The 13,157-nt window shown below is 52.1% G+C and overlaps 3 protein-coding genes across 3 annotated transcripts; 2 read left to right on the top strand and 1 right to left on the bottom strand.

Annotated features, from left to right (window-relative positions):
- Positions 1–696: 696 nt before the first annotated feature.
- CTHT_0045140 (casein kinase-like protein) lies at positions 697–2,235 on the top strand (the record flags this gene model as incomplete). Its single annotated transcript, XM_006694839.1, has 4 exons — positions 697–783; positions 880–949; positions 1,006–1,154; positions 1,207–2,235. 4 exons carry the CDS (start codon positions 697–699, stop codon positions 2,233–2,235), a joined length of 1,335 nt encoding a protein of 444 aa, XP_006694902.1.
- A 2,717-nt stretch (positions 2,236–4,952) lies between these two features.
- On the bottom strand, positions 4,953–5,772 carry CTHT_0045130 (uncharacterized protein; the record flags this gene model as incomplete). The annotated part of the gene is made up of 3 exons (XM_006694838.1): positions 4,953–5,102; positions 5,179–5,484; positions 5,569–5,772. The coding sequence occupies 3 exons, from the start codon at positions 5,770–5,772 to the stop codon at positions 4,953–4,955; spliced, it is 660 nt and encodes a 219-aa protein (XP_006694901.1).
- A 656-nt stretch (positions 5,773–6,428) lies between these two features.
- On the top strand, positions 6,429–8,552 carry CTHT_0045120 (uncharacterized protein; the record flags this gene model as incomplete). The annotated part of the gene is made up of 1 exon (XM_006694837.1): positions 6,429–8,552. One exon carries the CDS (start codon positions 6,429–6,431, stop codon positions 8,550–8,552), a length of 2,124 nt encoding a protein of 707 aa, XP_006694900.1.
- Positions 8,553–13,157: the final 4,605 nt, after the last annotated feature.

The raw sequence follows: 13,157 nt of genomic DNA, 5'->3' as shown, positions 1-13,157 counted from the left end.
CTTACCGTGCGATCGTTGTGTTTGGGGGAGGACCTGTGGACTGGAGTCACTGGACTGAAGAGTGAGAGAGAGGACAGGACTGACCAGCACTTCCACTTGGTTTCCCGCCCGCAACCTACGGCTGCCCTGAAATCAGCGAACCACCCGACCATCTCGCGATTAGCAGCATTCTCTTCTATCACCTTCACCCAGCACGGGTTGACGTATTCTAGACGATTTTTTTTTTGTTGTAGCTCGTCACCGACTGTCCCCCGGCAACCGTCGAATGCCCAGCAGGCCATAGCCTCGCGACAGCTGAGATCACATCATACCGCCTCACCAACAATCAACAACCACAATAACATTCCCATTCCCCAGATTTTAATTGCTTGCATACGATTTCCTTCCTTTGGGTGAGTATTCTGCTGCTTCATCACGTCGATTGCTTGCATCCCCGGACTCTCAAACTCCCTGCGACCGGCTGCACCTCACCGTCTCACTCCGCCTTTCTCCGTCCGGTGGCTTCGCTACACCAATATCCGCATTCCTAGCCCTGTGCAACGCGACTGACCCCCCGGCTGCCGACCTGCTGGTTTATTTGTGTATCCTTTCGCATCACCATCCGGTCCGCATGTGCTGACAAACCGTGTACAGACATCGTGAGCCCTAGTTTCGTCACGTAACGCGACGTAGATGTCGGCTGCGAACACGTCCACTATGGCTTCTTCATCCTCCAACGTTGTCGGCGTCCACTACAGAGTGGGCAAGAAGATCGGCAGGGTTCCTTCGGTGTCATCTTCGAGGGTACCAACCTGCTCAACAATCAGCAGGTCGCCATCAAGTTTGTGCGTGCTGCGCTGCTTGCCCTTGGTTAAGAGGCGACATGCTGACCCTGCGTAGGAGCCAAGGAAGAGCGATGCCCCCCAGCTTCGCGATGAGTACCGGACATACAAAATTCTGGTCGGATGCCGTAAGTGTCTTCTTCTCGAAGTGTTGGGAATAACCCCTTCTAACTAACTCCTGCAGCCGGCATTCCGAACGTGTACTACTTCGGCCAGGAAGGCCTGCACAACATCCTGGTCATCGACCTCCTCGGCCCCTCGCTCGAGGACCTCTTTGACCATTGTGGCCGCCGCTTCAGCTTGAAGACCGTCGTCATGGTTGCCAAGCAAATGGTGTGTTTCCTCTCTTCCTCTCCTGCTCTTTTCAGGATCTAACGCATCCCAGCTCTCCCGCGTGCAAACAATCCACGAAAAGAACCTCATCTACCGCGATATCAAGCCCGACAACTTCCTGATTGGCCGTCCCGGCACCAAGGCCGCTAATGTCATCCACGTCGTCGACTTCGGCATGGCGAAGCAGTACCGCGACCCCAAGACCAAGCAGCACATCCCCTACCGCGAGCGCAAGTCTCTGTCGGGCACGGCCCGCTATATGAGTATCAACACCCACCTCGGCAGGGAGCAGTCTCGCCGTGACGATCTCGAGGCCCTCGGCCACGTCTTCATGTACTTCTTGCGCGGAGGTTTGCCCTGGCAAGGTCTCAAGGCTGCTACGAACAAGCAGAAGTACGAGAAGATTGGCGAGAAGAAGCAGACCACCCCGATCGAGGAGCTCTGCAGGGGCTTCCCGCCGCAGTTCGCCGAGTACCTGACCTACGTCCGCAACCTCGGCTTTGAGGACACCCCTGACTACGACTACCTGCGCGACCTCTTCACTCAGGCGGCCAAGGATGAGGGCATCGTCGAGGATGGCGAGTACGACTGGATGAAGAAGCCGGACCGGAAGGGGGACTGGAACAAGCAACAGTTGCACGACCCAAACTCCCGGCCCGGGGCTTCGGCCATGGAGATCCATGGCAATTCACGGGGGAACACAACGCGCCACCAAAGCGACCCGCAAGCCCCGGGCTTGACAGCGGCTCGTTTAAACGCGAGCCAACCCCCGCTGCCGCGCCAGGCACTACAGTCGCCGCCGCAGAGTCCCGGGCGGCCAAACGGCTCCGGACTGGCCAACCCGCGCTCGCCCGCGGCCCCGGGCGGCTACATGGGCATGCAGGCTCAGACCCCCAACAGCTCGGCGGTTGCCCAGTATCAGACCAGCACCCAGAATCTTCAACAGCAGCGGCCTATGACCCATACTCCGGTGGCCAATACCCCCCAAACCCAGACCCAGCCCCAGAATAACAACAACGCCGCCCAGCAGCCACAGCCAACTGGGTTTCAGAAGTTCATGAAGACGCTCTGCTGTGGTTAGATGCTGCTATGACAGAACGGGATGAAAGGGATTAATTTGTGGTTTTTTTTTGTGTCTTGTACTGGGTTTTGCATGTCTTGTTTCCCCCTGTTGGTTTTTTTCCCCCCATCCGTCCATATCTGTCTTCTCGTTCTGCACACTGGATCGGGCGTCATCATCAATCAACTTTCTTTTGAGAGAGGGAGAACATAAGAGAGAGGGAGAGAGAGTAAAGCGTGTCTGCATCACAACATCATATCATATCGCTTTTGCAACAACAGCAACAACTACTACTATTAAAGCAAACTCGATTTCTGCCTTTCTTTCTGCTGCTGCTACCTCCTCGCTACGCCGATAAGAAGCCACGACCGGACGACACCCTACTACGATGAACCCAGACCTGGACCTTGCGATGTTAGGATCGGTTGGTTTTTAGAAGGAGACTAGTTTGGGACATACATTGAAAAAGGAAGCGACCTCCGCCTGGTTGACGGGAGGTTGTTTTGTTCTTGTTGGGCGTGTTCTCTAATTTAATACATTTACATCCTCTACCCTCACGTCCGTCATGATTTCATCCTGGGACTACGTACTGAGCAAGAGTGGCAGTTGACGTTAACACTGGCCATGGCTGTCAGCGGTGGCGACGGCGGCAGCGGCTATGGCTAGAGCAGCAACTGGGTACTGGACTGGAAGTGGGTGGCCATTCATCACACGGTACAGTTCTTATATAGAGGGACCCAGGGGGCATGCATGTCATTGGATCGATCACGGGACAGCACGGGAACGGGTCATGAGCTAGCTTTCATGTCTCGACTATTGTGGGCCGACGGATGGAATGATATGGATGGATGGATGGATGGCTGATTGGTTTGGATTGGGTGATGGGAAGATGGGTGATGTTTTTTCCCTTAATGTTTGGTGTTTTTTGTCTGTGCTGATTGTCTTGGTTTTGTGTTTTGGCTTGTCGTCTCGTCTTTTCTCCTTTCAAGCATAGTCTCTCCTCGTACGTACGCTAAATAAGTATTTAGTATTAGTCATTTTGTGTTTCGTTGTTTATTGTTTTTCTCTTGGCATTCTTTGTTCGTGGGGTTCTGGATGTGAACTGAAAAGGGAGAGGTTTGCATGGGTCATAGAAGAGGGATACCTTCTTATCACGTTCGCTTGCATTGGTTGTTATTGTGTCGTGCTGTAGTTGCGGTCGTGTTGTATCGTGGTTGTGCAACACTTGGTCTCTACTGCAGTATAAGTCCTTGGTCTGGTCTGGTGGTCTGTCGTCAAGAGTCGCGGTGTGCCGCTCTCCATCTATCTTGGGGTTATGGAGATTGTGGTCCGGTTTGTGGACTGTCTGTCGTCGTTGTTAGCGGTGGGCTCTGCGGGTGGGATGGTGACGTCGAATTGGAGAACGAGGGAGTGAAGCGGTATGGGCAACATATAGGAAGGATGAATGAGCCAGGTGGCTGGGCTAGAAAATAGGAGGTAGAGAGGGGGGGAAATATATGGGGTTGGGCAAGGGGGAAAGATAAAGAGAGGAGTGAAGGTGTTGGGGTTGAGAAAAAGGTGTTAGCTGGTTGTGTTGTCTGTGTTCTTCAGTTGGTTGGTTAGGTAGTTTGTGTTTTTGGTCGCTGTTGTGGTTGTTGCTGATGGTGTTGCTGTTGTTGGTGTTTATGGTTTTGTATTTGTGATTCTGTATGTTGAGTTGTGTGGCTGATTGGAGTCCCTGCTCATACTAGTAGTTGCTGCTGCTGTTAGGATTGTTGCTTGAGGGTGCTTTTGTTGTAGAGAACAAGTACAGAATTAATAATTCTTTGTGCATCTTGCGAGAATTGACCGTTATGCTGTTTGTGATGCTCCCTCGTGAGAGCTTACTTGAGGCAGTGAGTGATTAGAAGGGTAGATTAGGACATTTCATGGCTGGGTAAAGTGAGGTTAGCTGTAGAGGTGGAGGAATGTAAGGCTGGAAATAGTGTTTGTTGTAATGGAATGATGCTTGGGAAAAAGGGGTCTTGCTGTCGCCAAGAGAGTTGTATAAGTTGGTTACTCCTTTTCTCCTCCCCCAGCATTGCTTTGGGTGTCTTATGATCTTTGCAGAAAAACAGCTTTCCAGACAAGCTTTAAGTTCACAAAGGACTATGTGCGTATACATCAAGGTGGGACATAAGTTAAGGGTGTCTTATTCTACCTCGATCATCAGGCTTTCTCTGGGGATGAAGTAATTGAAACAAATATGAGAGCCTGAAGAACAAGCAATCTGCACACTACTAACCTACCTATCCCACCTTCCTGTTACAGCTACACAGGTCCCAGTTCACAGGGAGCATAAGATACCATATTGGCACATACTCAACCTTGGGGAAGTGTATCATTAGAAGGGTGTATCGCAGAACCATAACCACATTGAGCTTTTCATCTAGACCACAGACATATCCGTTTTATAGACTCCCTTGCCCTGAGACCCGAAAAGCCAAGACCAACATATCATCTTTAGGGGCGCATTCCTCCCCCATTGTGTGTGCACTGGCGTCACAGCATGGATCTAGCCAGCCAGCCAGCCAGCCAGACATATACAGCAAGCCCTTGTACATCAGGAAACACGGTTCTTTGTCTTTTGCGGCAATGACCATGACCTTGACATTTGAATCGCATAGCAGCATAATGACAGCCGAAAACTCAAACATAATATATATATATAGAGAGAGAGAGAGAGAGAGAGAGAGAGGTTCATGAAGTGGAAGGAGAGTTTAGGTAAGCTTCTGCTTGATGAAGAAGGACCGCAAATGCGACAGCTGCCAGGCACAGGTGACGCCGAGCACGGTCAGCTGGATCAGGATCCAGCGCACAACACGCGCGTTGGTCGACTCGGACTGGTCGCGGAACTCGGCTTCGCGTTCCTGAGTTTCGTCAGCACTTTATTGTACCCTTCCCACGATGCCTACATGGACCAAATGTGAACTTGAGAGGACTCACCCGCTGGAAGACCTGCTCCCTTCGAATATCATTCAACCTCGCATTTAGATCCTTTACGCGCGTCGCCAAGTCCGCAATTTTGCCCTTGTCGGCGCCGTCCATGGCGCTCGTCTCGCCAATTGCAATGTCCAGCGTCAGACGGATGCCGCCGTTTGGCGCCGATACCGACAGCCAGTTGCTGCGGCCGCTGGATGACGAAGGGGTGAAGCATATCTTGTGGTCGCCTGCCTCGGCTGAAGTGAAGGTGAACTTGCCCGAGGGGCCGCCGCGTTGGGAGACGACGCGGTGGTCGTTGTCGAAGACCTCCTGGATGTGGTGTTAGTGGCCTACACTTCGGTTCAACGCCATTGGGCCCTTGGGGTAGCGGGGAGATGGGGAGAGCAGGCGTACGTCGACAGAAATGTAGATGCTGATGCCGTCATGCTTGGCCCAGACCTGACGGTGGTCGTCGTATTCCTCGGCAACGTAGTGGCCCACGACCAGCGTGTCTTTGGGCAGCTCCTCGTAAAAGCACTTGGGCTGGGTAACGTCGATGTAGAAGTAGAGCGCGCGGGCCGCCGCGGCGAGTGACAGCAGGGAGAAGAGCGTGCGCATTTTGCTTTGGGTTCTGTTTATCTGGACCGATCAGAGGGGCTCTATGAGGCCTGAATTGATTCGTGCGACTCAAATCGAGGTTGTCGTTGCTGTCGTCGTCGCCGTTTCGATCGAGGCGGAGCGCATCTACCCTGGCCAAGAGCTTAAAGTCGAAGCTGCCACGTTCGGGAAAACTGGGTCCAGGGGGTTCGTCGACCTGAATGGTCTTGGCGCCAAGATGTTAGTCACGTGATAAAGGGTCCCGCATTTACGTATTTCTAATGCTTGGCGGGCACGTCCAGCGCGCGCGGCGGCAGTGAACGGGACGAAGAAAAAACGACAGCTGCAGCAGCAGCCAATGCTCCAGTGCATTTTGGGTCTGACAACGTCAAACCATGGACGACGTCGAAGCCCGCGAACCTTGACGACTGCCAGCGCCCCGTGAATACTCGCATTGACTCAAAACTGGGCAGAATTAATTCGTCTCGCGATGCACATGATCTGACAATAAATTCGGAATTTTCCTAATTTTTCCAGGAATTTTTTTTACAGCCTCGTAAGAGTGCTCTGCGCCCGCCCACTTCAACTCTGTGCGACCGAATTCCAGCCGGGCCCCCCAACATCCCCAGCGCGCCCTCGACAACAGATTAACCTTTCCAACCAAACCTGTCCACACAATGACCTCCAACGACGTCCGTGATGTGCTAAACCTCCCGTCCGACGCCTCAGTACCGCGCCCGTCACGCAAACAGAAGCCTACGGCCCCGCGGCCGAACTTGAAGGGTCTGGCCCGTGAGGTACAGAACCTGGGCGGCGACACCCCCATCGCCATCGTCCCCGAAATCTCCTTCAAGAAGCGCCGCTTCGCCAGCCGTAAGCCCGCCGCGCGATGGGTGCTCAAGCCATTCACCAACTCGGCTCGTAACGACGGCGGCGCCCTGGTCCTACGCCATTGGCGAAGAAAGACGCCTCTGGACGGAGCCCCGCCGCCCGATCATACTCCCGAGTCCGAATCGCTGGCTGGGGAGGGCGTTGCAGCTGCCGGAGGGACGGGTACGAATGAGGATGAGAAGCCGGAGGACTCGGCGTTTGCGAAGTTCAATGTCAAGGTGCAGGTGCCGTCGTATACGGACGAGCATTACCAGTCGCATTTGCAGCATGCGGACTGGACGAAGGAGGAGACAGATTACTTGATGGAGCTGGCGCGGGAGTTCGACTTACGATGGACGATCATCTGGGATAGGTACGAGTTTGTACCCAAGGCGTTGAAGCAGGAGCAGGAGGGGGAAACCAACGGTGAGACGAGCACAGCCGTCGTGCCCGCACCGAGACAACGAACCATGGAGGAACTCAAAGCCCGCTATTATGAGGTCGCCGCGAAAATGATGGCCGTCCACAAGCCGGCGCAGTACATGACTGCGCCGGAGTTCGAGCTCTACGAGATGATGCAGAACTTCAATCCCGAGCAAGAACGCCGCCGCAAGGAGTTCGCCCTCAATACCATGTCCCGCTCGCGGGACGAGGCTCGCGAAGAGGAATCCCTCCTCCTCGAAATCAAGCGCATCCTTGCCCGCACGGAGCGCTTCAACGAGGAACGCCGCGAGCTCTACCACCGCCTCGATTACCCCTCCACCGACGCCGACATCAACTCCTTCAAAAGCTCCGCCGGCCTGCAGGCCTTGCTACAGAACCTCATGTCCTCCGACAAGGCCAAGAAACGCCGCTCTATTATGCCGGGTGACGGCGTGAGCCCCGGTGGCGTGGTCCCTGCCAGCGCAACCTCCGAAACAGCCCCCTCCGGTCCCGGCGGCGGAGGCGGAGGCGGTCACAACCGCCGCGAGAGCATCGCAGCCACATCCTCCCACTCCCGGCGCGAGTCGGAATCCACGCGCGGCGCACCCGCCACGCCGGCCGAACCCACGCCCACATCCGCCACCGCCTCCGGCACCAACGCCAGCAACAAAAAGAAGAGCACCGCCCAGCAACCCGAACGCCGCAAGCTCTCTCCACAAGAGGAACAAATCTACGGTGTGTCGTATCACGACCGCTTGGGATCGGGACCAACCTTCCGCTACGAGAAGATCAACAAATTGTACAGCCACAAGAGCGGGCAGCAGCAACTACGGATTACGAATGCCCTTGCAGAACTGGACGTGCCTGCTAGGCTGGTGATGCCGACGGCGGCGGTAACGGCACAGTTTGAGATCCTTTGGGGGGCGGTTACGGCCTTGGTAGATCTGCGAAAAGTGAGTGATAAGTTGGATGCGGAGATTAAGGTTGAGATGGCGAAGAAGGCAGAAAGGGAGAGGCAGAAGGCATTAGAGAGGGGGGAAACCGGGGAGGATGGGGGGAAGAAAGAAGAGGGACAGGGGGAGAAGAAGAAGGATGGGCAGGGCCAAGGTGAAGGGGAGAAGAAAGAAGGGGAGGAGAAGGACAAAACGGTGGCTAGTACATCGGCAGCTGGATCGGCATCGGCACCATCCAGTGAAGCGCCTAATGGTGCTGGTGCTAGCGCTTCCGAAGAATCGAAGCCTGCCGCTGGATCTGAAGCTCAACAGCAGCAGCAGCAGCAGCAGCAGCAGCAGAAGGAGAAAGAGAAGGAGATTAAGCAGGAGCCTGGGTCCGATTCTGCTTCTGCTGCTACCAGTGGGATAGAGGAGAAGCCCCAGCCTGGTAGTAGCGGAGGGACGAGTATAGGTACAGGAGGAGGTGGTGGGGGGGGAGACGGCACAGCGCATAAGAGGAGCGCAAGTGTGATTAGTGCGGGGAGTGATAAGAGTGCTAAGAGGGTTAAGAAGTGAGAGTGACAGAAGGAAGACGGTTTTTTTGTTTGGGTTGTATTATTGTATGGGTTATGACTTGATATATGTTACACAAGTTGGCGTTGGGGAGGGTAAATTATGATTACTTACTCACCTAGGTTTATTGCTTAGGAATCCTGCTTATTCAAGGTTGCTCGGTGGTTCCCACGTCGTGTGTCAGTTGGTAGTGCGCTAATGTTTCCCATGCTTTCTGCCTTCACATCATCAATGGCATGCTGGGTTGGGTGGTTGATCCAGGGGGTTGAAAAGACATCATGATGACTACTACATGTCACCCTGCTGTTAAGTCCTATGCTGTGCACCTGAAGCTCATGTTACCACGCTCAGACAATGCAGGTTTTAATGGTCCCGGATCTCTATATCTTGTCAGAGTGGCAGGCACATCTTTATCGAGTGGTCAATCTCTAGGCTTAACAACAACTCTCCCAAATTGCGATCCTTCCACCTCTATCTGGTCTTTATGATTGTACAGACAAATTTCTTATGAACTAGAAAGTCTCATGTGAATGAAATCATCCTATTACCATTGATGCAGTTCCGCCATGCAAGCTAAGCTAGTTTGCTATGGGATGAGAAACATAAGTACCCCCAAACTTGGCCCTCTAGGCGTAGATAAACCTGTAAGGCCGATTTAACATGATCATCCCCCTTGACTCACATCAGCTATAGCATGCGAGCTTCTGCCGACTCACTCATAACAGTGCAATAGGGTGTATTGGGTCTACTTTTTTCAAAAGTGAGAAGTTACTTCCCCACTGACCTACATCCACAGAAATATGGTGTCGACATGGTAAGTATATTTGAGTGCATAGGTAGACATTCTTTTTTTTTTTTTTTAGATATATCATAGCTAGTCACGGCCTATACTCACGGTAGCCTCCTGCCCTAGCCGTCCATCTACTCTCTTTTATTCCAACTGGCCGCTACCGCGCGCACGGTGCGGGGATGTCTTGAGATATTACCATCATGCTTATATCTGACTTCCTTGGGAGACTGATGGATATATCGACAAAAAAAAGTTATGAAGCACCCGAAGGATCTGATTCATCCATCTAGGTAACATCCTCAACATCCTGGTATGGTGCCCAAAGGATTCATCCGCATGGATCTTTTTATGCAAGCCCATGCGGAATGGTTGGTGGTTGGTTCGTTTACGAGGAGGATTGAGCATGTAAACCCATTTCATTAGTCTTCTCACCCATACACAGCTGTGTGAGAAAGTTATCACCGGTAGGTCAAGAGGATATGATCAGGTTGCATGTTTTGCCTTGGAGTTCGTGGTCAGCTAACGTCCGTCGATCTACCTATGAACACTCCCTCATGCTCTTCTGAGTAGATACAAATTTTCTCATATCGCCTACAGCCTTTGAGCATAACTATCAAGGGCTGATAGCTACCAGAAATGTACTTGGACACATTACTCTAAGCTTAATAGGGGGAGTCTTTGAATGCCTTATCCTAGCCCAACTTCTGTGCGATCTCCTGCCTACTTTAACGTCAACTCACTTTTGCATACAGGCTAAAAAAAATATCAGGTCATTCAGTGATTCCTACCCATAGGAGCTACTGCCCAGTTGATCGACCTCCTCTTCATCCCTCTTGTTTTTGAGAGGAGTGACCGAACAAACTTCAATTTTGTGCATAATCTATGTTAGGTTCCCAGTTATCTTGCATGTAGATCTCTGTTCAGAGTCCAAAAAAAGCAGTTCATCATGGCTTGTTGTATCCATGTTCTCCAACTCCCCACACACGTCGTCATCGGTGATAATAGCCGTAGTTCAGTCCATTTGTTCTTTACGCTATGGACTGCCCAAACACACCTTCAGCAGGTAACCAAGATTGCTAACTAAAGTTGAAAGACAAAATTCGGATTTTCCCAGCTCACTCATTAAGCATGAGTTTGTCTATTCCATGGCTTAACCCTCCATGAGAACTACCTACCTAGGAGCTAGCTTGTCTATGGGGTAACTTCTCTACAGCTTTTTTCGGTATCCCCCTTTCCAAATCACTCATCGCCGAGCTGGAGTACCTTAGCCCCCTTAAAATTCAAGACTCCAACGTCCATCATACCTCGACGCCCGCGAGTAGTTGATACAAAAAGGGATATTGCTACTCCTCCTCCTTTCAACGTCCGAATCTCTCTCGACATTTATCATGTTCTTCGTCACCAAGCGCTTAGTATACTGTACGCTCCATTGTAGACGATCAGTTAACCGCCGCATGCAGCTTGCAATTCTTACTCATCTCGAGCCTGAGCTGCCAGCGGTAAGTCCGACCTGGGCGCCTAGACGTCAGCCGTTATGCAAAGTGATCACATCCGCAATACTTTGGCACCTGTACCTAGGCATGTCCCTGATGAATATCCCTCGGCCCAGAGCAAGCAAGCAAGAGTTTTAGTTTGAGAGAGAACTGCGGCGTAATCATCACGGATGGAGCCAGCAAGCAATACCCTCAACCCTATCATCGCCTGCTGTAGATACTTTCTTCTTCACTATCATCTCTACCTAGTTTGTCCCCAGTCTAGCTGGCTAGAAGGTATACCCATGATAGTATTATTCTAGAAACCCATCATCATGATATAGATATTCCCCTTCGCGATTCCCCTCATCAATTCCATTCTGAAACCCCAATTAGGGTATAAGCGAGGATGCCAATCTCTTTCATGCAGGTACAGCGCCGCAAGCTCCTACCCCGGCTGACCTCTCTCCGGCCAGATATATGCGGCCAGAGAGACCAAGTAAGTACCTGTACTGGTACCGGTACTTGGGGGCGGTATGTATCGACTGAAATGCCATACACTTTCCATAGACGACAAGCACAAGTCCTTCTGCTGCAGACGGATATCTTGCCCTCCCGCTGCACTGCCGCCCACTGCCGCCCTCATTACCGTAGGGCTGGGGTGGGTAGACCTTGGGCTTAGGAAGGAAGGAGGGTATGACGTATGTGTGTGTGTGTGTGTGTGTGTGTGTGTGTGTGTGTGGTGTAGCCATGTAAACGCCGTGACCTTCTCGCCGGCGGTAAACTTCTGTAATGGATGGCAATCTGAAACGGGAGATTTTGAAAAAAGGCCTTGCTTCAAAATGGAGATCTTCAGGGGGAAGGGAGTTGTCGGCGCGAGAGGGAAAGATATGCGTGTCGATGACTGGTCAGTATGCGATCTTTAGAGGTAATGTAAACGATAGCCGCCTGTATAAGCATTCCATCCATCCCCCCGGTACAGCATGCTTGCTTGCTTGCTCTGGCTTGCTGCTGCTTTGCTGTTAACTCAGGCTCCAGATCCGTAGGCTAATTTCAAAATAACCTTCCTAGCTCACTTGAGCCGTATCACATAGGTGTTACCGGTATTTACCCCTGCAGCTTGTTCGTCCGTCCGTCTGTCTGTCTGTTTCTGCACGTCCTTCCCGGGAAGCGCCACGTCCGGGGTAGAAGTGAGCGAGCTTCTAGGCCGGGATGATTTTAAAAAGTTGGTATACAGGTGGCAAGGAGGGTATGGGTATGGGTTGGGAACCTTGGCGAGTTCATTGGATTGGATCCAATCCAAACAAGATGTCGGTATCTGCACCACATGACATCACTATCCAGGCACAGGAGGGAGAGCCTCAACGGCTCTACCAATTCCCTGGGGGGCGTTTCGTCTCGCTGCAGACAAATAGTATCAACGTCATCCCTTCTATATATAGAAACCCACGAGAAAGCTATCCAATTGTTGAATACCGCTCGTGGGTTGTGGTTGTTTTTTTTTTTTTTTCCAGAGCCTCGGTTCCCTCTTTCTTGTGTTGCCTGCTCGAATGGACCAATCAGAAATGTCCTCGTCAAAAACCAATAAGTGCCGTGGAGGAGGTTTTCGGCGCTTAAGAGTTTCTGGCTCGGGCGCTAAGAGCGATGTTTGGCTCAAGGTGTTGGCGCCAAGACCACTCGCTCGCTCGGTCGGACGCGGCTTCGAGACAACGAGTGAGTGAACAGGAATAGAAACTGGTGGCATTTCTCTCGGCCGGCTGAGTGATTTGGCGATTTTGCGGACGTATGTCTGACGTTTCGGAATGTGGTTTAAAGAGGAAGGAGACCATGGAGAGAGAGAGAGAGAGAGAAAGAGAGAGAGAGAGAGAGAGAAGAGAGAGAAAGAATCAGGATGTCTTGCGTATGGATTGCCAGGTGCCCTGATCGATGTTTGTGTTCCCTGAAGATAGGAAAGGGGTGCTGATCCCGAGGGTGACCGTCAATTGGGGCCTGGTGGTTATGCAAATCAAAATGATTGAATGGGGAAGCGACTATGATGTGAATCGTAATATTTTTTTTCAGCTGTCCTGGCGGAAGGCTTCTAGAAGGGCATGATAGGCTCCTTAGCAACAAGTGTTGTGAGTGTTGAATCGAGGGGCAACTTGGAGCTTAGACTAAAGAGGCATCCAGAGGATACACTGCAGGCTGGTCGCAGCTGTGAAGGCCAGGTTAGGCGCTTTGGTTCTTTGCAAACAGGTGTCCTTGAACTGCCGAGTCATGTTTGTTCATCATCTGTCAGCCGGTGAAACTGAGCCGACCAGATACAGGAAGCGAACCTGACTTCAGTCACTGTGGGAATTTTCCCTC

The sequence above is a fragment of the Thermochaetoides thermophila genome (genome assembly GCF_000221225.1).
Source record: "Thermochaetoides thermophila DSM 1495 unplaced genomic scaffold scf7180000011818, whole genome shotgun sequence".
In the NCBI taxonomy this organism is placed as follows: Eukaryota; Fungi; Ascomycota; class Sordariomycetes; order Sordariales; family Chaetomiaceae; genus Thermochaetoides; species Thermochaetoides thermophila.
The sequence above is the reverse complement of the archived record's forward strand: the minus strand, read 5'-3'. Positions and strand labels throughout refer to the sequence as shown.